This window comes from Drosophila persimilis, unplaced genomic scaffold (assembly GCF_003286085.1).
Source record: "Drosophila persimilis strain 14011-0111.01,24,50 unplaced genomic scaffold, DperRS2 tig00000735-arrow-arrow-pilon, whole genome shotgun sequence".
NCBI classification, from domain to species: Eukaryota; Metazoa; Arthropoda; class Insecta; order Diptera; family Drosophilidae; genus Drosophila; species Drosophila persimilis.
In genome coordinates, this window is record NW_020825346.1 from 433,256 (window position 1) to 457,256 (window position 24,001).

At 45.3% G+C, this 24,001-nt stretch overlaps 1 protein-coding gene across 2 annotated transcripts; it reads right to left on the reverse strand.

Annotated features, from left to right (window-relative positions):
- Positions 1 to 1,747: 1,747 nt before the first annotated feature.
- LOC6599258 (glutamate receptor-interacting protein 2) lies at positions 1,748 to 23,771 on the reverse strand. Of its 2 annotated transcripts, none has more exons than XM_026992485.1 (10): positions 23,292 to 23,771; positions 9,047 to 9,166; positions 6,814 to 7,029; positions 6,554 to 6,744; positions 6,136 to 6,494; positions 5,847 to 6,010; positions 3,511 to 4,798; positions 3,246 to 3,448; positions 2,692 to 3,176; positions 1,748 to 2,631 (listed from the first exon to the last, which is right to left on the reverse strand). In XM_026992485.1, the coding sequence occupies exons 1-10, from the start codon at positions 23,464 to 23,466 to the stop codon at positions 2,530 to 2,532; spliced, it is 3,303 nt and encodes a 1,100-aa protein (XP_026848286.1). In that variant the 5' UTR covers positions 23,467 to 23,771; the 3' UTR covers positions 1,748 to 2,529. The 2 variants fall into 2 exon arrangements, with proteins under 2 accessions (XP_026848286.1, XP_002024284.1); XM_002024248.2 differs by having other exon boundaries at positions 6,554 to 6,747.
- Positions 23,772 to 24,001: the final 230 nt, after the last annotated feature.

Genomic DNA, 24,001 nt, shown 5'->3' on the forward strand with positions numbered 1-24,001 from the left:
ATGCTCCCTTGTGCTTCAAAACTAATTGCAATTCGACCTGGCAACACTCTCACTACGAAGGGGAGGACATGATGGGGGCAATGAATGATATTAAAGCATCTATTTTCAATCTATCGGAGCTGTAATACTTTATAAATCCATATCCATCAACTATGGCGGATCGATAGATAACGACTAGATTCATGGTTTCGTGGTTTTTCAAATAGGAAAGCTATAACGTTCAGTTATGTAGCCCTGAAATATTTGGACCCACCCAACCTAATGCTTCTCGTTTTGTTTCTTGTCGATCCTTTTCCTTGGTAGGAGTTCTTCGTCAACTGAAAGCGTTCAAACTCTTCGATTTCGGATAAACAAGGCTTATTCTGTTACTGTGATCATTCTCCAATATGTCGGTTTACAATGAGTTCTCGTACGGATATTGTAAGCCATCACAGCAATTTCTTAAGGATCCAGCCCTAGGTCTCAAGTCTGTGGTCATGATGGTTTGGGGTTACCATCAGAAATACCATCAGAAAGGTTAGCTATCGGATGGAGTAGAGATCTCTAGTGGAGTCAGAAGTAAGGACTCACCATTAGTGCTGCAGTCGATCGGCTTGGGTAGATCGCACGTAGCTCCTTGCTGTCCTTCGAGATAGATCACAACTGTCCGCCGATCTTAACTTCTTAACTTCTAAAGAATATAGCCTTACGATCCGACATATATATGATTTAATATCCAAACAGCATGGAATGAAAAGCAGCTCCTGGATCTGTGAATCACCGGGTACATGTACTAATGTCACAGACTTTGATGGTTCCTGTACAGCCAGGTTTCCGGGTATCAGACAGAAGCTAAAAGAGAATTTCACTTTTGGCCTCCAGCGATAAGCATCGAACTTTGAGTTCGCAGTAATTGAAAATGATTCCGAAAATCGATTCCGGTTCCAAAATCCACATGCATTACAAATCTACAGCAGCAACAGCAGCAGCAGTGGAATGTGTTTTTCCAATTGTTTGAGAGAGCCCCCTAACGTCATCGGATCGGAGAGTCCCTTCTGTCTCCCTCCTCCCTACTCCTCTGGGACTCTGAGCCCCCTTTTTGGAGGTACTTGGTGCATCATTTGGTAAAGCAATTTGTTTTTGTTGACAGTGCACTATAAATGTAAATGTGGGAATACTGAAAATAGAATATACTTACAATCTGAAAGCTGGGATCGGCGATCTGGAGCATTGAACAACAATCTCTGTTAAGAGTAGCATAAACCTCAGTGGGGTAATTGTTTACAAGATCAGTGACGGACGCAAACGCAACACGAGCCGCGCCAAGGGGTTCAGAGTACAGGCGCTGCAAACGATCTCGCCAGATGTTGCGGTTCTGACAGGGATATATACTATGTATTCTCGTGTTTACTCTGTTTAGTATTGATTAGAACATTGTTGACTTCGATGGGGGTTCGACAGAACAGCCTAGAAAATGCTCATTGCAAATAATCGAATCCAAGCAATGGTTCAAAATATATACATAGGCACATACATATCTAACGAATGTCTGAAAGACAGTATTTTGCTTACAATTCCTTAAATCTAAATCCCTTTTTATTTTATTCCTTAATAGATTCTTTCAAAAGAACCACAAACAAGGCCCTGCATACTTTTTACTTCATTGAATCGTTTATATTTTTGAACCAGATCTGAGCCATATCTGTATAATACATTATAATATCGGAACAGAATAATATGGAAATGTGTTTCAATTGACTTTTAATTTGTATCGGTATAGTAGAAATTTTGGTGAAAATGGCCATACGACGGATGGTAAGATTATTCTCAGTGTATTCTTATCGTTTAGGGATAAAATATACCTATGTTACGAGATTGTTGTCAGTGAACGCTCCTCTGCTGGCTGTATCTGTTCTTCTCTCTGGTGGCTAGTGTCTTTTCTTAGGCTGTGCGTTATTCTTGTCTTGTTCGCCTATGCTATTGCTGCAGTCGCGCTAAACGGGAGTTATAGGAGCGACTGTGGCCCATTTGTGGCCTGGAACTGCCTAGAAAGTAGGCTTTACAAAACCAAACACCAAGGAACTCGTTGTGTGGGTGGCTACTGTGCAGGAAACCCGACACATACATTTACTTTTGTGGTATCTGTTTAGTTTCGAACAAACTTTCAGTAAGATTATTTATTTACGCTAGAAAACAAGTTTAGAGATAGAATTTAAGTATAATTATGGCAGAACTACCTTAAGAGGGCATTATTTGGTTATGGCAGAGACTAAAGATCTAGATATACGATACGATATATGCGGAAAGGCAAGCGATGTAGCGGTATAACGATATTCACGAAACATGGATTTTTTTGTGCTTATTATTGTCGTTAAAGGTGTTCTCAAGGCAGCCGTCTGGTTCGTCCTCCTTCTCCGTTCTCGTTGGGATAAGCTTATCGAATAAACTCTCGTTTGGTTTGGTTTTTGTGATGTTATGGGATGATGGCACTTAGGATTAGCTTAGCATACAACTAGTTTAACAGGGGCCGATGTGATGCGTGTTCAGGAGCTACTCTGTGCGCTGCATAATCATCTCGATCTTGTCACCGGCGGCGGCTATCAACGGCACCGTCAGGCAGCAGTCAAAGTCCTGCGTCTTCATCTCGTTCACCTGGTCGTCGGGGTTAAAGAAATATTAGCTATCCTGGGGACTGGAAAATGGATTTCTTACCTGCATGATGCGGTCAAAAGGCTTGAGCAGGCTGCACATGTCCGCGGGGCCGCCACTGCGTATGCGATTTATGAAGACACCCCGCTCGTATAGCCCATCGGAAACGGAGAAGCCATAGTCATCGTACACCTTGTCCTTGTAGAGCGTCACATGGAAAATGCGCTGCTTCCCACTTCCATTCGCAATGCCATTCGTGCTGCCGTTCGCACTGCCGGTGGCACTGCCATTCCCATTGCACGTTGACTCCTTGCTGGGACTGCGCGGCCGTCGTTGCACTTTCGCGTAGATGGCCTGCGTCTGGGGCAGATGGTGGCTGCCGTTGGCCAGATCCGCATGGCTGCGCAGTATCTTAAGGTCGACAATATCGCCCAAATTCTGCAACAGACTGGTGGCATGCGACAGCGGCATACCCTGCACCGAGTGCTCGTCGATGGCCAGCAGCTGATCTCCCACATGAATCTGTCCGTTCTTATGGCCAATGCCACCTGGAAAACATGAGAAATCCATAAGTAAAGCTATTAAATGCTATTCTCCTTGCTGTTCTCCCGGCTTACCCTCCACGAGGCCACTGATGGTGATCGGTTTGGTGATGTCCTCGCTGCCGGCCAGGGTGATGCCCAGCAGGCCGCCCTTCGGCTCTAGGCGAACGGTGAAGATAATCTGATGCAGGCTGCTGCCGCTGCTCTTGCTGCTCGAACTGGCCGCCGAACCGTACACCTTGCTCTCCATGGGCGGCGGCAAAGCCGTGCAATCCACACTGCAAAAGGAGGAGCCACATATTAGATATCAGATATTACTTTTTTGGTACGAGCTGCCTACCTGGCATAGCGATTCAGTTCGTAGCCCGTGTAGAGCTGCTCCCGGTCCTCATCCTGTTCGTCCTCCTCCTCGGGCAGCTCCGTGGTCAAGCTCTGCGTATTGACTGCACCAGCCCCCACAAACGAGCGGCTGAACGAGCCACCACCCCCCACATGTCTCATCTGCACCGCAGACTGCTCCTCCTGTTGCTGCTGTTGGTGTTGTTGCTGCTGCTGCTGCTGCATGGGCATGCTGCTGGGCAGTCGAAAGTACTCCGGCTGCGGTGTGCGAGACTTCAGGGAAATGCAGTCCGCATATTTGCCGGCCGTCACATAGGCACTGCTGTACAGATCGTGCTCCGCCATGCCACCCGCTCCCGCTGGACAGTTGCTGTAGATGGGACTGCTGGCCATCGGCAGGAAGTCGGGCAGCACCACACGCTTGATGGTCAGCGTGGTAAAGTCAGCTCCCGTTGTGGGACTCACGGGTGGACTGCTGCTCGACTGCTGCTGCTGCTGTGTTGGCTGAGAGTCCTTGAGCAGGGAATCCACGTTAAAGTGCTGCACTGGATGCTGATCCACTGCAAGCAGGATGTCGCCCGCCCTCAGAGAGCCACTGCGATGGGCGGGACTGCCCATCTTCACGTCGGAGATGACCAGACCGCCATGGCTGGAGCCGCTCACGCTCAGGCCCAGGCCACACTTGCCCGCCCGCAGCAGCTTCACATTGAACACACCGCTGGAGGGCACCACGGCATCGGGCATATCGAATTCAATCTCCAGCTCCAGCCAATTGGCCGGGGCGTTCATGTTGTTGATGTTCCCATTGGAGCCATGGCCGTTTCCATTCGAGGTGTGGCGCAAGGAGCCTCCTTCCAGAAGCTGCCGCATGGCCATCGCATCCAGGCTGTACATTTTGTTGATGGCCACTATGCGGTCACCCACCTGGATGCAGCCACTGCGATCGGCCACCGAATCGGCCAGAATCTGGCCAATGGTTATGGCTGCTCCGCATCCTCCCTGGCTGCCATCCCCACCAAGGACGATGCCAGCCCCCTGGCTGCAATCCAGAAGCACGGGAAAGCTCTCGGCCCGGCACAAGCCCAGGCTGCTGCTGGCATGACCCGTTCCTGCCCCGCCTCCTCCTCCTCCACCTGCAGCTGCGGCAGCCATTGGCAGTCCCTCCAGTGGCAGAGAGCTCTTTCTGGCGAAGCGTTGCCGCTGTCTGCCCGTCGACGCGGACGCTGACGTGGACTTGCGGGACTCCAGAGTGCTGAAGCTGTACTTTGGACTCCCCAGCGCCGTGTGACCTGCAAAAGACAAGAATTAGAAATGGAAATAGAAATAGAACGGAAAGGAATGGAATGGAATGGGAGCCGCTTCTACGAGTACTCCTGCTCCCTCTGCTCTCTAAATCCAATAAAAGCTTTTAAATAACCCTGAACTGATCCACAGCTTAGTGTCGCCCCACAGCTGCTGTGTCCTCCATCTCTTGGAGAATTGATGGGGCCCCCTCCCCTCTATCATCGATCGCTTCCACTTTGATTCCATTTCCATTGTTTTCAGACGACTCCATTCGATCGATTGGGGGACAGAAGCAGAACATTTCCCATCTACATACACGTCTCTCTGTCCCTCTGTCTCTCCGTCTGTCTGTCTCGTCTTTCGTGTGTTTGCTTAACAAATTAACGAAAGAAACATAGTGAAGCCAATTGATTGGGCTCTAACGAGGGTGGATTGAACACTATCTGAGAAACAGAAACTGCCACCAGACGATCCCAGACGATCCTAGACGAAGCTTCTTATGCGCTTAAATCAGGCAGACAATCGACCGAGGGGCACTTCCGCATGATGCGGTATAGGCAAAGATAATCTCTATACTAATATGAGTAACGTTCATACATTTCACTGGTACACGATTTTTTCAGCGTGGCTTTTGAAAGTACGAGTAGCTTTCAGAAGAGAGCGCTCAAAACACACTTCGTGTTCGGCCGGTCTTTCGTACGAGTTTACCCCATCCCACCCCCGAAAGTATTACCATTGAACTACTGCAACTTATAGTTCCATTTCCACTTTAAATACTATTCCATCTTTCTGCAGAGTCCCATGAATATTAGGTTCCTTTTTCTTGTAGCAACTCCTCAAGAAACCCCACACTTTGGGCTCTGTCTGTCTTTCCGACTATTGTTTCAACTGTTCAACAATCGAGAATCGAACGACTCTGTTCATTAGCCGTGACGCCCACGCCAGACCTTCGTCGCGCCGCTTGGGAGCCTGCCTCTGGCTGATCGCCGAGAGTCGATAGCCAAATGGGGAAAGTGGATCGCTGGATCGCTGGATCGTTGTGGAAAAACTCACCGCGTCGGGCCAGAGCGTGAGCGGGCATGATCTGCATTTGCGTGTAGCCCCGTCCTGTGCTGGTGTCCAATATGGTCATTACCTCGTCGGGACTGTAGGCCGAATGCTCGATCATGGTGTCGTCGATGGAGAGCACCTGATCGCCAACGGATAAGGCGCCGCATCTGTAACAGAAACCGAAACCAAAACCAAAACCGAAACAATGTAAGAGATTCAAAGAGACCGAAACACACAGATGACATCATTCATTCGATGTCGATCCCATTCCCATCGTCAGTCTTCCACTCACCGATCGGCAATGCTGGCGGGCAGTATGCTCGCTATATAGACCCCCGGCTGGGTGACCACCATCACCATATCCTCCATCTTCTCGCCCCCGCCACTGGAGGGTGTACTCGACCCAGAGCCAGATACGGAGGAGGATCCCGCCGCTGCCATCGCTGCGGTATAGTTGCAGAGCACGAGGCCCAGCTTGTCGTTCATGGGACGCTCGATCTCGATGAGCAGGGGACCCATGGAGAATTCGACGCTCTGGACAACGGACACATCGTATTCGATGGTCAAATTGGTGTAGCCTCCGGAAACGTGAACACCGCCGCACTTGATGATCTGCTGGGCCTCGGCAAGGGTTTTGCCAATCAGCGAGATCTGAAAATTGAGGGGAAAAATGGATCATCAAGGGCTCAGGGGCTGCGGGGGATACTCACATTATCTACTCGTAGCAGACGATCGCCGGGCTTGATGCGTCCTGTTTTGTAGACGGGTCCATGGGGACGGACATGGGTCACAATCAGCGGATAGTCGGCACCGCCGCGCAGCGTCAGACCCAGGCAGCCGCTCTCCCGCTCGACGGTGATCTGTGCCAATTTCGAGGATACACAGAGACTATTCTGGGAAACTGCTGAGAGAGCAAGAGATACAGAGATACACCATCTGATCTGAAGGATCATCGTTTTCATCCACTTACTGTATTCCGGCAGCGAATACTCAATCTCAACGATGGCTGGTCCTCCTCCTCCTCCGGCATCTGTACAGAGCATATTCATCACTTTCTGATTGCTGAGGCCAATGGTGGAGATGCCATCGATCTGGTGCAGGCGATCCCCAGGCGCCAGAAAGTCCGCCGCATGCCCCACCGGATTAAGGGCACCCACAACGGGTGGATACGAAAGATCGTTGCGTTCTGTTCGGGCGAGAGAGAAAGGGAGAAGAGTGCTTAAGATATACTGAAGAAACTTTAAACAGTAGCGCCAACCTCAAATGATTTTGCACTCGATGTTCCCATAAGCGAAAGGACAAAGAGGGAAACCAAGCGATTCGTTGTCTTTTTTAACGATTAACACGCAAAGTGAATGGCAAATTGGCAGTCACACGTGAACATGCGAATGTCCTCGAAGGTGTTCTGGTAGTGGGACTGCGGTTCAAAGCCACATCCGTAGGAACCCGTTTCCTAGACTTTAGACCCTTCAAAGTAATGTGAGCTTTCGGCAATGATTTATAGGAGCTGGCGATTGATGGGGAGGGTGAGGGTGTGTTACTCTCCCATTTCGAGGGATGTTTTCTGTTTCCGCCGATCGCCCAGACAGCATGGGCATCGAATCATTTGATTTGAATGCGGAACGCGTCGCTGTTGCCGTCTCTCTGTCGATAATGTGCTCTGTCTTTATGTCTGTGGGTCCGTGTCTGTGAGTCTGCGTCTCTGATGCTGTTGTCGCTGCCAAAATAAATCATCGTTCCAATCTACATAGTAAAAGCCCCCGCAGCCGCCCCCGTCCCCGTCCCACCCCCCGACGGTATGGGGCGTCAGTCGCTGGCCAGACATAATATACATATATACTCGTATACTATATATATGTACATACGTATCTGGTACGATTTTTGTCGATTCTGAATCACAGAATATAAAGTCCAACCAATTCAGATTTCTGTCTCGTCTCGTCTCTCTCTGTTTTTTTTTTTTGACTAATCTTCTGGCATATGGGTGGGGGGGGAGGCTGGGAAATGCGAATGGGATTGGGGCAAGGGTCGTTGCTGCGGTCTGGGGGTTTAACCTTAGTATCGCGGGGGAGTCGAGTCGCCTCTGACGTAAGCGGCATCTTCTGTTGCTGCCTCTGCAACACGTTTGTCATAAAGCGTCGCCTCCGACGGGTAGTTTTTTTTCGTAGTTTTTTCCCCTCATTTTCTCTAGTTTTCTTTCTCTTTTTTGTTGTTGTCGTTTTGGCAATCTGCCACTTTGTGCTCTCATTGCGGCTGCCCCCAAACCTAGAGTCCGGAGTTGTTGTTTTTTTACTCGATTTCTTTATTTACGGTTTTGTTATTTCGATTCACTCGCGTTTCGTCTAGCTTTCTGGCTTTTTTCTCTGTCGGCTGACGAGTCGATGACAGAGCCACAGAGACGGAAGTCCAAAATCGAAGGCAGATTCTATACAGATACCAGATATCAAATTATCTGGGAGATCTTTTATTAACAATAGTACAAACGTTTACGCGTGATTGGCAAACTTGCCATTCACTTGACATTGAAAGACGCAGGAAGCACAAAGGAGGGTGGCGGTGTCTGGGAGATCAGCGGAAATGAAAAGAATCCCTCAACGTGGGAAAGAAAACCCAGAGATCCCCCTCTATTGATACTTCCCTTTTTTTGAGGGTCTAAAGTCTGGAAAATGAGCTATTCGAGTGAAACACAGTTCCAAAATCGAGGAAATTCGCATGTTCACGTGTGACTGCCAGTTTGCCATTCACTTGGGGATGTTATGGCAGAATATCAGTTCTCTCTCTCTCTCTCTCTCTCTCTTGTACAACAAAGGTAAAAATAGGTCTACTTAAAGGTAATTGTCTCCACAAAGAGTCTTCCTCCTCCCTTTCAATTCGATCTCTAACCGCGAATCTGGGGGCCCTGCCGTTGGTCCAATTAGCGTCTCTCTTCATTGAAATGAAAATCTTGCATCTCGATAGAGAAAATAATGATTCAATTGTGAGATCCAACAAGGCGCTCTGCTCTGTCTGTCATAATCTGAAGACCCGCATAATTTAGGCTTTGAGTCAATCAATTGATTCGATTGAGAGAGCGATATTTTGCAATTATTGGATTACTGGATGGACAGATTGACGCTGATTACCGCCTTATGACAGGCCCCCTATCGACTATCAAATTTCCGAAAAGGGGCATGGGAATATGGTGGGAGAGAGGGGTGGCTTACCTGCAAATGTGATGGCCAGATGGAGGGCATTGCGTGGCAGTGTGATGGTGGCATAGGTGGTGCCACGTTCCGGTGCCAGTCCAGAGTCCTCCGACTGTGCTGGGCTCATGGCTCGATCGACTGCAATAGAAACACAAAAACACAAACGGAGAGAACATTAGGAGAGAGTGTGTGAGAGAGAGAGAGAGAGACAGACGTTTGGTTGCCACAAACATCAAAGGTGGCAGGCAAGCTGGTCATTCGTGTTGCTTTTTTGCAAACCGAAAAGCAGCTGCATTTCTTAATTTATTCTGCCACACCAAAAGAAGGGATCCGACCCGCAGATCAAAAGAAACACACAGACACCCAGCCGTATTGCTGCCCCACGCATCTGTGGCACCACTTGGTGGAGGGGGGGGTAGGTATCCATAGAAGTAAATACATTCATCAGCTTTCGAAGAATCCAGCAAATTTCCAATACGAAAACGACCTTCAGCGTCGCCAAAAGTCTCAATTAAAATTCCATCCATAAGAAGCCATTTCGTATGAATCCCCACTCTCTGATGAGCAACAGACACAGATACAGATACAAAACAGAAGTCAATTAATCTTATATGATTCCTCCTCCTATAAGAATGCCAGATGATGGCTCCACAGAAATAGCAAAACAGCGAGACAGAGGATCACTTGGGAAAATTGGGAAATAACATCGATATATCTACATAATGGCATAACTTTTGCAATGCCAATGATCCATACTTGAGGCCACGTGGCTGAAGAGCAGGCATAAAAGCCGAAATCTAACGGAGGGAATGGCAGCAGGCAGCAGCGGCAGCTATTTTATAGCCAGAGACTATGCTAAGATTCTCTATTGCCACATTTAATTCTAGCATTCATTACTCATCTTATCGAAGAATTTTCTTAGAAGCGCGCTCAATAAGATTCAGAAAAAATTAAGATGTCGCCGTCTAGCAAGTCCTCGTCATCCTCGTCGTCTTTCATTGACCCAATCCCAATCTAACCATATGTATCGGTTCTTAGTATGGATTTTAGATTGGTCTTTATTGGTATTTTAACCATCCTTATTGACCCTATAGGTATTTCATCGGTCTTATTCGATCTTTATCAGTATTTTATCTGATTATTAATGTTTAGGAACCAAAGTCGAAATTATTTCTTAGCCAATTCTGCAGATAGATATATTTCTGGCTTCTTTTTGTTCTTGATTTACATTTGTACAATTTTTGAATGCAAATTTCAATATTTTCTTTACTTTTTTCGGTCACAAAAAAAATAGGGTTCTCCAAAAACCCCAATTACGGATACACCATTCAATACAATGCATGGCACCCAACGGCAGCGTCTCCCTCTCTATTCCTCTGTATCTTTTCATATTGCAACATTTGGACCATGCGGCGTATACGCGATCTGCTACAATTACGGCGTACATCATCCACCATCATCCGCCCTGCCTCTGGCCTCTGGCCTCCCATCCCCCCCGGTGTCCATCGTGTGCGTAACGGATACACACGGACACACGTTGCCACAAGTTTGACGCAAGCGGCAAGCGGCAAGCGGCAAACGGCGACCGCTACGGACGCGGACGCGACTTTTATTTTCGAACGCTTCAATGGCGCATAAAGTTTTTCTTAATGCGACCGCCGCCGCCCGACTATGAACCAGAAGAAGCAACAACAATAATTAGGGAAAAAGCCAAAAAAAAAAAAAAAAAACAAGAGCAACAGCAACAAAAAACGGAAAACAAAACGAAAATGAAAATGAAAACGAGAAGAAACAACAAAATTGGAAAAACGTACGTCGGCGCCGGCGGTAGAGAAATACGAGTGTATGTACGAGTATATCTGCCTAAAAAAGTGCATGTGAGACCCGCAAAAGCAAGGCCGAACCGTAGATGCTCTTCCACCCGCCTCTTGGAGGGCAGAGTTTTTTAAACCAAATCAAACGGAGGGCATGAGAGCGTTAGATCTATCAGAGAATAGGTATCGAATAGCAAACAATCTAAAATCTAGATTAAATTTAAGATAGTTCTGTTTTCTTTATCTCTGCATTTTCCAATGTTCTCTTATCTGGCGGATAATTTTCGGTTATTTGTCTGTAAGGGGTATATGATTTGTAATTTTAGAGAGACAATTAGAGCATTAGCTCTATCTGAATACTTATTATAGAGCAACAATCAATCTAAAATTAATGCTTCTCACAAAAATGTATTTTATTATTTTGATTAATTTCTTATCAAATTTTTTCTGTATTTTATTTTAATTTTATTTAAAAAATCGTAGTCAAATTTAATTAAACATCGGAAAATCAATTCATCTGACAAATATTTATATTTTTATTTATATTAATTTTTAATCTAATTTTTTCTGTATTTTATTTTGTTTTTTTTTATCGCAATCAAATTTGATTAAACATCGGAAAATCAATACATCTGACAAATATTTTTTTTTTTTATTAATGTTAATTTGTTATCTAATTTTTTCTGTATATTATTTAAATTTTCTTCGAAAAATAAACAAGCGTACATTCTATCACTTTTTCAATGTTACCCATTTAGTCCTTATGATGATGATTTTCGAATATTATCTGTTTCAAATTGTCCAGCGTAAATGGCTGTAGGAAGGGACATACCCTCTCTCTATAGAGGTATAGAGCGTTTCGCTTCATTTGCCTGGCAAACACACGCACACACGCACACAGTCGTTGTCTCTCCCCACCGTTGGCTCTTCCCTGCCATCCACATCCACTCTATAATTTATTTTCATTTAATTTGTTTTCTTCGGCTTCGGAATCGCTTTTTTCCACCAAAAGGTGTGCCAATTTGGGGTTCAGTTGCACCTTTGGCTATATCTTCATACACGTACACACACACACACACACACACACACACACACACACACACACACACACACACACACACACAAACATATACATATACAGTACATCCCGCGATTCTTCTTTTTTTTTTTTATTCGCATTCGCCTTTGAAGTGATGTTCACATTTCACGTTTTTTTGCTGTTATTTCTTTTGGATGCGCTTTTTCTGCTATTTTTATAATGTACGCTTTTCATTTTGATTTCAACAGAGGCCGGCCAGTAGTTTTTTTTTTATTCTTCTGATTTTGAGGTTTTTTTCTTCTAGCCGGCGAACGGAAATGATATGTACGTTTCAGTTTGGTTTTTTTTTTTTTTATCAAAAATTAAGTAAAAAGTGAGGAACGAAAAAAACAAATCCCCTTCCCGTCTGAGAGATGCCCTGGACAGCGTTTTCCTGCCGGAGAGACAGAGAGGGGCCTCGAAGAAGGGGGGGAACAAATCAAAACGAGCCAAGCGCTAAATGAAATTGAAACGAGAGCCCATAAAATAGCCAACTAATGTGATGGAGTGCGTATGGATTTATGAAATATATACACATACAAATATACATATACATATGTATGTACACATGTATTTACATACATATTTATATATGCAGACAAATTTCGAGTTGATTTCCAAACTGATTTACGCGTTTTTCCCACCCCACCCACACCCTTCTCCGACGAAAAAATAAAATAAAAACGAAGCGAAAACATAATGGCAATATCGCTAGATACACATATGGTGTCTGCATGTGTGTTGTGTGTGTGTGGGGCTATAAATCGGAACTAGTTCCGGTCTCATTGGGAACAAGTTTCTATCGGTGAAGCATTCAGAAGGATCAATCTGTCATCAGAAAGTTACTTTAGAGCTTGATCCGTATTCCGAACTAGTCCAAGAGACTAGTTCCAGGTTCAGGGGAAACATGTCACCATCAAGAATATAAATTCTTTTTAAACTAGTTTCGGTTTCAGGGGAAACAAGGCTCTGTCCGTAAGATCGTTGAAAACTAGCCATTCAAAAGCTATTTCCGAGCCAGTTTCGCATTCAACAGATACATCTGAAAGCTAGTCCGGAACTAGTTCCGGTTTGAGTTTCAAATGTTGCTCTTTGGTTTATGATCGAATAATATTTAATCGTTATTTCCGATTCAAAAGCGTCGCAAATTATGATCGGGATTATCGACTGTGCTTAACCAAAGACTATGCAACGTACACATATCTTTTTTTCTTTTCTGGGATTATTATTATGTTGTATTATGTTGCCTAGCTGTTCGAAACGAAAAGTTAGTCCAAAGACTGTGTATATGGTTGGTGGATTCTGGGAAGGACTCAGCTGCCCAAGGCATTGACTGAACAGACGAAGCCTAGTAGGCAACAGTTCAGGCAAAGTTCCCTTAAAATACAATTTATTCCTTGTGATTTCATAGACTTCGATAATACGGAAATTTGAAGCGAAGATCTATTAACCATGAATCAATGAGAATATAAATTAAAATACCACAAAGAGAACCACCATTTTTCTGAAGTTTCTTGTACTAGAGATCATAAAGGTAAAAGTGGTTCAAAGAAATGTAAGCTCAAGAAACTAAAGAAAGGAAGTTCTAAAATTGAAATATGTTTAAAAAGAAAACACCCCATGAACGCTTCAATTTATTTTAATTATAGTTCCACAAAAAAAAAGCCAACGCAAATATCCTTCTCCCCTTGTCGCAGGGAACTCCCACAACAGAACTCTCCCCCAAAAAGATAACTTATTTGACTAATGGATAGACATTAGCAATTCCCAGCTAATTCGCAGTGCCATTCGGAGTTCCGTTTTGTTGGGGAGAACGAACATCAACTGGAAGTGAAAGATCCATTGCCATATCCATATCCCATATCCGTGGGGCAGTTAAGACTATTTTTGCCCATTTCTATTCGCTTTTATGGCCCTCTCCGACGGCGGAAGACGATGTCGCCGGAGAAATTGCCGGCAAAATTTATCGGCGACAGTTGTTTGGCCTGCAGCGGAAATTGCGCTCAGCCGCAACGGAGGAAAGGAGAGCGGCCAAGTGGCAAGAGGCTAGATAGGTGTGGGAGTAGGCACTTGCAGCTACTTCCTCAGAAGTCCTCCTGACAATTAGACGGATCACAGATCTCCGTGCGGCTCTGATTGCTGGCATAGAACAGGCACCAACATCACTTCCATTTTCCGTCTGGGGATCAAGGGCCGATCATTTGCCTTTTGCCGAGACATCGCTGGGGGTCGCATTCCTCACTTTGTTCTCTGTCTCTCACTCTGTCTTTTTCTTTCTGTTCCTCTATTAATGTGTTTCTTTTCTGGACTGGTTCATTTGATGCAAGAAATTCCATGACGATTTGCTACATTTACGGACAAAATAGACATCATTCAACGAAACAGAAACGGAATCTGCTCAACGCGATCTCTTAATTATAAAGGAGATTGGACGATCAGAGCATGAACGATGAACGCTGAACGAGAGGGAGCCAAAACATTCCTACAGTCTGATTCAGAGCCTTTTTCTACAGTTGAAAGCTCAATTCTAGTTGTATCTTTGTTTTCCTGGATTGGCCGTTCACTTAGGTTAAATTTGTGCCGCAATTGGAAGTGATTCGCAGTGGAAGGAAGAGAGGTATTCGATCTCTGTTCCGCTACCATTTAATCTTCATCTCTGCTGTATCCATGACAAGAGATCGCTCCTTCAATTGAGATATAGGGCATAGATCCGATCTGAACCAAATTGACAGGTGCTAGAAGATCCAATCGACTTGACTGTGCATATGCCAGCCAATTGATGGACTGGTCGTTCGATGGTGTCTATGTGTGTGTGTTTGTGAGTGAATGATTGATTGATTGATTGACATGCCGCAATCTATTGGCAACTTGAGGCTTTGTTATTGCTTCCATTTAGCCTCGACGCTCTCTGTGGAATATGTTCCAGTTCCAGTTCCAGCAGTAGCCTTAAGAGTGGTATGGAGTGGAGCTGCCTGCCACTTGGGGGCACGTCATCCATGGTACCCCATGTATCCATTAACCTCAACGCAATGGACGTTGGACAGACGGAAGTACGGACGGATGGCGTTGACTTATTAATGGACACACGTTTGGGCGTGAAAATATGTCAAAAATTTCCCAACAGAATCTATTTAGCACAAGGCGCACACACACACACACACACTCTTCTCCCTGCCGTGCGGTTCGGTGCGGTGCGGAACTGTACTCCGCTCCACTCGTGTGTTGAGGGAAAGACAAGGAAAACCAATTATTGCGAATGAACTCGAGTGTGGTTCCGCACAGAAAAATGTCAACATCTGATAAAGCCGCAACAAAGCGGGGCCTCTGGCAGTTGCAGTGGCAGGCGGAGAGGCCCTGCAAGCCAAAGTGCAACAGCCGCAAGTCGCGCCAAAGGGCGAGCCCAGAGGCAGCCCAGACACGCACAAACAGCGACGACTGTCAGCGATGGCATGGGAGCATGGAAGGATGGGAGGATGGGAGGATCGTGATCGTCATCGCGTGGCCCTCCCAGTTGACATTCATTCCGCATAAAAACCAAATGAGTAATTGCCATCAGGGCTACAAAGCAAACAATCGAATCGATTATCGAACTTTTTGTGACAGAAAAGCTTGAACAAATTTGTATACCTACATTTTCGATATCAAAGACGAGACTCCTTTTAATCTCTTGCTATCGCCTTGGGCAATCAGTCGAATCTCCTGGAATCAGTCGTAATTTGCATCGATTTGTATTCCGATTAGCGAAATAAATATCGGATTTCCAATCGGTTCATAATTCGACATGATTTTATCGATAAGATGCAAGTGTTTCTCCCTATTTTGAGCTTGGATGAAGTAAGTGATATCTCAAAATATACAGCTACTGCAGCCCTGACAGCACAACGCGGCGTTCATTACTCCCTCTCTCGCACATCGTAAGAAATGTCGCTGTCCTGTGCCTCCCCTTTCTCCGCAATGTTAAGCACCCTTTTTGCGAAAATATTTCAATTCGCAAATTATAGTCGGCTGAATGGGGAAACGGGGGAAGGAGAGGGGACGACAGAAGAGGGAAACTTTGCTAAATTCCAAAATTGATTTACGACCATTTCGTGTTACAGAGAGCTACCCTTTTGGAGAGAGTATTATCACTTTGCCCCATGAGGCTTGCAATGCAGTGAGATATGGGATATATTTTTGAAAACATCATATACAGAAACCATCCTGTGGTGAGATATGTACATACATCCTTTTCGTTTTCTTCTCTAAACTTCAATCAAGAATCTTCTATTAGTAGCACATTCGACCTCATTCTTATATCCCATGTTCAACATGAGACTGGCAATTTCTTGTTCCAACTATCCCTTCGCTTATGGGAAATTTCTGCAGAGAATCAAGGCAGCATTCGAATCATTCGATGAGTGTGCCTTAGTGGAACAGTGGTACATATGATGAGGCATGATCGATCGGCAAGAGTATCTAAAGCATCGGTCCCTTAAATATGTTCTTCTTTTTTTTGGGCCTGGAGGGGGTCATAATTTTGTGCAGAACATTTTTCCCGCCACCTCTGGCTACTCGGTGGAAAAGATATTTGACAATTTCACAGCCATATGCGATACGCCCCATTCCTTTTCTCTTTCGTTCTCTCTTCTCTTTCCACTTTCGACTGCGATCAGTAAGGGGGCAGAGATTTATGCCCCAAAATGTTAATTACCCATAACCAATCCAGGGCCGCAGCAGCGGGGCACGAACGGGAAGCAGCAGTGTAGTCGTGCCTCTGATAAAAAGGTTCTCTTTGGATCGGTTCGGTTCGGTTCGGCGCAGAGATCTCGGCTCGGAGATATTGTATTTATTTTGTGGATATCTTTATTGAATTTCACCGTTGACTAAATGAAAGGCGTTCTCGCGCTCTCAGCTGCTGATAACTGTTTTTGGTGGAAGGGGAGAGGGGAGGGGTGTACATAGCTGTTTGTCAAGAGCCTGAGATCTCATTAAATTTTGTCGGTGAGGGATGGGGATGCATACAAATTTGTACAACTCATGACACTTGAAGTCTCATTTAGAGTGGGAATGGAGGACATATTGAGAGTGCAATCAAGTGTGTGGCTGTGGGCCGGGGCGCATAATGAGATTGTGATAGATCTCAGAGATGGCTGATGGCCCATGGATGGTATTTATGTAAGTTCCAAAGCTCTAAGCAACCCTTGACTGGAATAAATTTCCAATTAAATGAACAGCAATCATTATCAGAGAGAGAGAGAGAGCCCCAGGCAAAGTACCCATCACACGCTCCAGAGACCCAAGGGTATATCGGATTAAACAAACGGAAACAGTCGGTTTTTTTGATAAGAATTAATGGGCGGAGTTTTATTTATCTACCGATGCAGCCAAATTCATCATTACACTGGGAATGAAGAAAACATATTCCCAGGCGGTGCAGAGTCTTTCTCACTCTGACTGTCTTTCAGAGAGACTCAGCGTAGAAAAGAGTGCGTGTTTTTTTGTACCGTAAAGCCCTCTTTGATCCGTAATGGGTATCTCATTGTCGAGGCCCACGACTATACCATTTGCACAGTTACAGTTGTTGCTCTATACATAAGGAGGAACATACTCGAATGTATACGTACATACATATGTACAAATGTATATACCCACATGCAAATGCAAGGATATTCCACGCTGCAACTGTAACCAAAACTTCTCTGCATTCATAATTAACACGTGCACTGCAGAAAGACAAAGAGGGGGAGAGAGAATCGCGACAGTGCTGTTGCTGCTGCTGCTGCTGCTGCCGCTGCCGCTGCCATGTCGAGTGTTGTTGTTTTTGTTGGTTATGAGAAAGGGGTGCAGACAGACAACAAATAATTATTGCGACTTATGCAGGCCAGAGAGTGGGAGAGAGCCGAAGAGGCGGGTGGGCAGGGGTAGGAGTGTGCAGCGCGGATGGCTGGCGTGCGCATGAAGAGAGTCAAGAGGCGGGGAAGCTGTCTTTTCTACAAATTAATCCAAACGGTAGACGACGACAAAAGCGTCGCCGCGACAGCAGCAACAAGGAATATTATGAGCCTTTTGATACCCTTGCAAATCGATGGTTCCCATGGGGAGCCACTACTATGGTATGGTATATTGATAATAAACTGAAATGGGATATGCTTAAATGTGATCGGAAAAGCTTCCTTCTAAACACTTATGTATGTACAGACATACATATGTATGATTTTATGCATGTGTGTTACAGACATCTAACCGAAAGCGGAATACCCTCTTCTAGGGTATCAACACAGCAACAAATTACATTAAACGTGTGCTCAGGGCTCCATGAATATACTTTTTTTTGTTGCTATTTTTAGACAGCGCTGCCGCCGCAGCAGCAGAACCGTTAAAATTGTGACATTTTCTCCACCATCTTCTCCTACTTCTGCTCTTTCTTCTATGCATATGCGTATGTGTGTGTGTATTTCTGGCTGCAGGAGGATGGGTGGATTGTGGATTGTGGAAATTGTGGCTGGCAATATTACAAAGGACGGCGTCTGTTCTACGACTGCACCGGCAACGGCGACGGCGACTGCGACTGCAATATGAATGTATTTTCAATTCTAAATAGATTGCACACTCTTTCTCCATCTCTCCATTCCATTCCTTCCCTCCCCTCCCCTCCCCCACTCCCTTTTCATAGAGTGCGTGTGTTTGTGTGCATGTTTGTTCGTGTTTATGTTTGCTGCTGAGTGACGTCGCCGTCGGTTGTGTTGTTTTTGTTGTTCTTGTTGTTGTGGCAGATTTCGCGCAGCATCGAAAAGTAAAGAGTAAACAGTACCACAAGCTCTGGCAACACCCGACAGCGGCAAAGTAAAATGACAGCGGCAGGGGGGACAGCCGGCAATCCAAGTGGCACCAAAATGTTTGCAACACGCCATTCAAGCAGCGAAAACAACTATGTAGAAAAACAAAAAGTACAACCAACCATGGGACCAAGTGGCCATAAAACCAAAATTGGTTCTGGAAACACACACACACACACACACACGAAAAAAACAAAAACTAAAGGAACTTCAAAAGGGTCCTGGCCTACGACTGGAAGAAAGATCAAAAAAATATTTGACAAAATTACTTGAAAATAATAAAGTTTCTCTTGAAGAAAGAAATTCTCCTTAAAAGTTTATTTTACTGAAGATCACACAAAATTTACATATGCAGAGTGAATAGAAACATCTTGGTTAATATTTGTAGAATATTTTCAAATTTCAGTGGCACAGTGGAACTCTGGAACCCTCTTCCAAGTCTTAGATGTGTGAAGAGGGGGATAATCATTATATATATTGATGTCCCTCATTTCGATTCCAACACTTCCAACCCCCTACTCTCTCTAAAATCAGACCCAGAGAAAGTTCAACGGAAGTGCAGTGAACTTTTTGTCCCTGATTTTATAGCGGAACTTTATTTGCGTTATCAGCCGGCAACAGCTGCCACTACTCCCAATCCCCACTAAACCCAACCCCCGTGCTTCGCCCAACCGATTGTTGTGATCTATTGTGTGTCCCTATGTGGCCCACTGTGCGCACAAATGGCATTTGCCTGCTGCTTGCTCTTCTCTGCCCGGCACTGCGCTTTGTTTGTGCTTTCTTCTTCTTCCCTATGCTTTTCCCGTTTCTGGGAGCTGCGCGTTGCGTTGCACTGCGCTGCGCTGCTCTGCCTGCCGTCTGTCTGCCCTCTGCCGCTACTGCGCTTTGTGTTTACGTATTCCCTTTCGCCCTCTGTTGATTCCCTCTGCTCTGCTCTGCTGCCGCTCGGCCGCCGTTGTACTGTGTGCAGAACCGTTGCATTTGTCGCACATTTGCGTTTCCGTTTGATTTGGCAGCTTTATGACAGAGGGGAGAGCAAAAGGATTTTCACGCCCCAAAAACAAAAGAAATGCTGGAGAGTGGTACTACATCTCCAGTCCAAGCCCCAGCCCCAGCCACAGCCACAGCTACAGCCCATTCCTCATAAACAGCACCAACTGTTGGACGTCGAACTGGAGGCAGAGGAATCACGCCTGGCCCCCCACCACCCACCACTTTTGGTTTTAATTGCGTCAAATTTTCGAGTTCTCTCGTTATTCTCTCTTTGCTTAGAGTCTTCTTCCCTCTTGGCCCCATCTCTCTCTTTCACAATGCATTGCTTTGTTTACACTCGACGGCCGAAATGTGGCGAAAAATAAACACGCACACAGACACATGCTCGGTCTCACACACAAAAATGTTCGATTGCCCAAAAATGAGTGGAATGGATTAGACGTGCTGTTGGAGGAGGGGTGCGAGGGTGTCGCGACAATGGCATCTCAGCAATTTCTTTCTATCTAGGAAAACAAATTTGAATGTGTATTGCTCTTTCTCTCTCCCTCTCTTCCCCCGTCGGGACCCATCGTAATCGTAATTCCCTTCACACTTACCCACACATGTGTACCCAATTCCTGGATGTGGAAGTGCATACTATGGAAATCCCTGGATGAGCGGTTTTTATTGTTGCCGCTTGCTGAGAGAGTAGGGGATAAAAGCAGCCACAAGCACTCCAATTCTCCAGAGAGCGAAATAAAGCCATCAACAGTGATGGAAAGTGTCACCAAATGATTTCCAGACTCTTGGAACGCGTCTACAGGGAACTGGAAGAAGCAGCAACCGGAAGGTGGAAGCAAAAGAAATGAGACAAGCAGGAGAGGGGAGAAAGAACCAACAGAAAAAGAAGGAGGACGGATGGAAAACGAGAAAGAAGAGAGGAAGGCTGCAAAAGCTGCAGAAGAAGGGCAAGGCCACCGAAAATGGAAAGAAACAGAAAATGCAGAAGGATAGGCACAGAACGAAGGAGCAGAAGAAGAGCAATCAAAACTCCACTCAAATAAGCTGTAAATTGTAAGGAGACGAACAATATGGGCGAGGGGGTATACACTCAAGGGCAGACAGATAGATCTTACTCCGAAACTATTTCCGTTTTTTTTTTTTAGTGCCGTTCCCATCAACTCGTAAAAATTCATACGAAAAACAAAAACGGAACAGGAACCAAACCAACAAAAAAATTTACGATAAACGGGCCAACGAATTTCCCATTTTCCAGTTCGATGTTTTATTTTTTTGATTATTTTCTAATTCTGTCGCTGTCATTGACTAAATGACCATCAAAATTCCATAGATTTTATCGCATCATTTTATGAGAATGGGATCTATCGTGCAGGGTGTTCCAGCTATTCGTACCACCAACCAAGTCAATCAGTGGCCGCTTGCAACCGAAAGACCCTGGAAGGATCAGCTTATTTTGAGCCCGATATTAGGAGTTTATTCTATAGAATAACTACATACCATCGTATATGGATTGCTCTCAGATATTCTTTCCTCTTATCATGTCCCCTATCAATCGCTCAACCACACCACCCCCCTTCATACCCTTTTTATCGGTGTTGTCTTTACTCATTTTTTATGATGTACGAGGAGCATGTATCTCAAATGTTTTGTCGTTGATTTTATGAGCATTTAATGTGAGCCAGCAACAAGAAGAAGTCATAAAAAAGAGAGTGGAGTGTGTGTGGAGTGCGGAGTGCGCAGTGGACTGTGGGGGGTAGGGGTACAGGGGGGGCGTATGTGGTGGGGGGTGGCTGTTGCGGTGGTTGGATTGCACAGTGTCATCTGTTGGCCCTCACTGGTATGTTTGATTTTGGGCTCCAGCTGCGGCTTCTCTTTGGCTGCATTTTCGACATTGCACACACCTTTCTCTGAGGCTCAGGCTCTGGCCCATGGTATGTGTTTGCTCTTTGATTCCGGAATGGAATCAATCGCTTCGAGTGATTGTTCTATCTCTATTTAATGCTGGAGTTCTTGTTTGTGTAAACAAGTGACATCTGGTCGGTGACGTGCCCCTGTCCCTGTCCCTACCCCCAACCCTGGCGCTGGCGCTGGCACTGGAGTTTGACGGATGATGAGTGCGTCACCGCCTATGTTTTGGGCATGGATTTGTATACATATACAGATAAAGTATCTGATAGAAACATATTCAATTTAAAGTTAAAAACCTTTCCTTACCAGCCAGGGTTTTCCGGCAAAATTCAGCAGCAGTAATGCACGAATGTATCTTTATCTTTGTATCCTGCATCTCGAGCTCTGTGTCCATCTATGTAACTATTTGCATCTTATCCCATTTTTATCTTTAACTTTCTATTGGCTGTATCTATGTTTTACTCTGGTCCTGCATCTATGTATGTATGTATCTTTTGCTTTCCTTTGGCTTTATATCTTTGTATCTCTAGCTTTTCTTTGGCTTTGTGTCTATGCATCTTTTTTGTCTGTTTTCGTGCCACACAATCAATCGCCAGTGTCTGGCGCCTTATCAACAATCTGCAGCAGCAGCAGCAGCATTCCGCACAGGAAAATGAAGCCCAAAGCGCTGTATGGTGGGGGCAGGAGGAGGCCTGAGGCAGGAGTCGGGGCAACAACAATGCGGCGCGCATCAGAAATATTTAATTAAATGCTTAATTGCGCCTGCCATGCCATAAATTCATCAAATGCAATTTAAGACCGCGCACACGACGCAGCTACACAGATACCCCCCCTGAAAGATACACAGATACACTCTCGCTACGATACACAGATACATTTGTGGCTTCTCTCTCTTCTACAATTGCAACTTGAAAAGTTGAGATGCTTAAGCTGTTTTCTGGTGGGCCATAACTCTCCTCTTCCCTCCCCACCCCTCCTCACCGATCCCTTTGGCTGGCGGCTTTTTGTTGGATCTTTAATCCCTGGGAGACACAGAGATACATAGGTCAGAGATAATCAACCATTCTTCTTTGTATCCTTTATATCTAAATATTAAAAAAAAAATAAAAAAGAGCAAAGAGATATCACCTGAAAATATAGGAATATTTACTATCTATTTGGATTCAAATCCCTACCGGTAGACACACGACCGATCGGCAACGGTTTCATTCACATTTCGTTTTACTCCACAACTTGGTGTTCTATCGGGTAAAGATCCCATAACAAATAAATCTTTTTGTGGGGGTCTCCGGATCAGATAGATCACCGTTTCACAAACCAGTTGGAAAATGAGAATGAAAATGGAAACGGAAAGCGAGCAATTACTTTTAATTGAAACTGTCAAACAAGAAGCTTCTACACAGATACAAATACACAGATATCTACATACAAAAAAAAGAAGAAAAGCTAAAGACGAGCACTTTTGAGGGCCGCCGCGACCGTCCGTGCCCACCTTGAGCGGAAATGCGATAACCCTGAATGGGTGAGGAAGGGGAGTGCGGGGCCCTGAAGGAAATCGGAAAATGGGAACGCACATGCTTAGAGGGAAAAATGTGTTTGTTCCATTCGACGGGAAATAGGGGGCGAAATATAGAATAGAAATAGGAAATACTTACCGGATAGCATGGGCGCCAATGCAATTCCGTTGCTTTCGGCTTGTGGATGCTGCTGCTGCTGTTGTGGATTGTGCTGTGGATGATGATGGTGATGGAGCTCCTGCTCTTGCTTGAGGGCCGAGGATTTGCCGGGCACACAACCCACGATGGGCTTCTTCGATTTCCACAATTTCATTATTTTCTGATCAGCTCTGATCGGGATCAGTATTTAGGGTATTTAAATCTCTCTGCGGGATTTTATTTATAAGGTGTTGCCTAGGATGTCTGAATACCATCCAAGAACCGTCTCGCCTGGCCGAACCGAATCTGCACAAGATTCAAAAACATTTTCACACAAAATCCGTAGAAAAACAGCAAAAAAAATGAACAGCAATGAAAAATTCAGAGCACACTCGCAATAAGAGATGGTGGGTTGGCAGACGTGGGGAAAAGCGCCCGGTTCGATTTTTAATTAAATTTCAATTCAAATTTCGAAATTCCATTCGAAGCGAACGACAGAACACGACGCGTTATGCGATGCGCGCCACTCGGGCCGAAATTTTTGAATGGCCGAGGAACGAATTGAGGAGGCAGCAACAAAGCGAAAATGCGATCTTGCGCCAGCTCTCGCTCCCTCTCTCTATCTATTCGCAGCGCAGGCGCAGAGAGCACGCTCTCTCTCTCTAAAGGCCTGTCTAAACGAGGCAGCAGCAGCGGCCGGACAACGCACA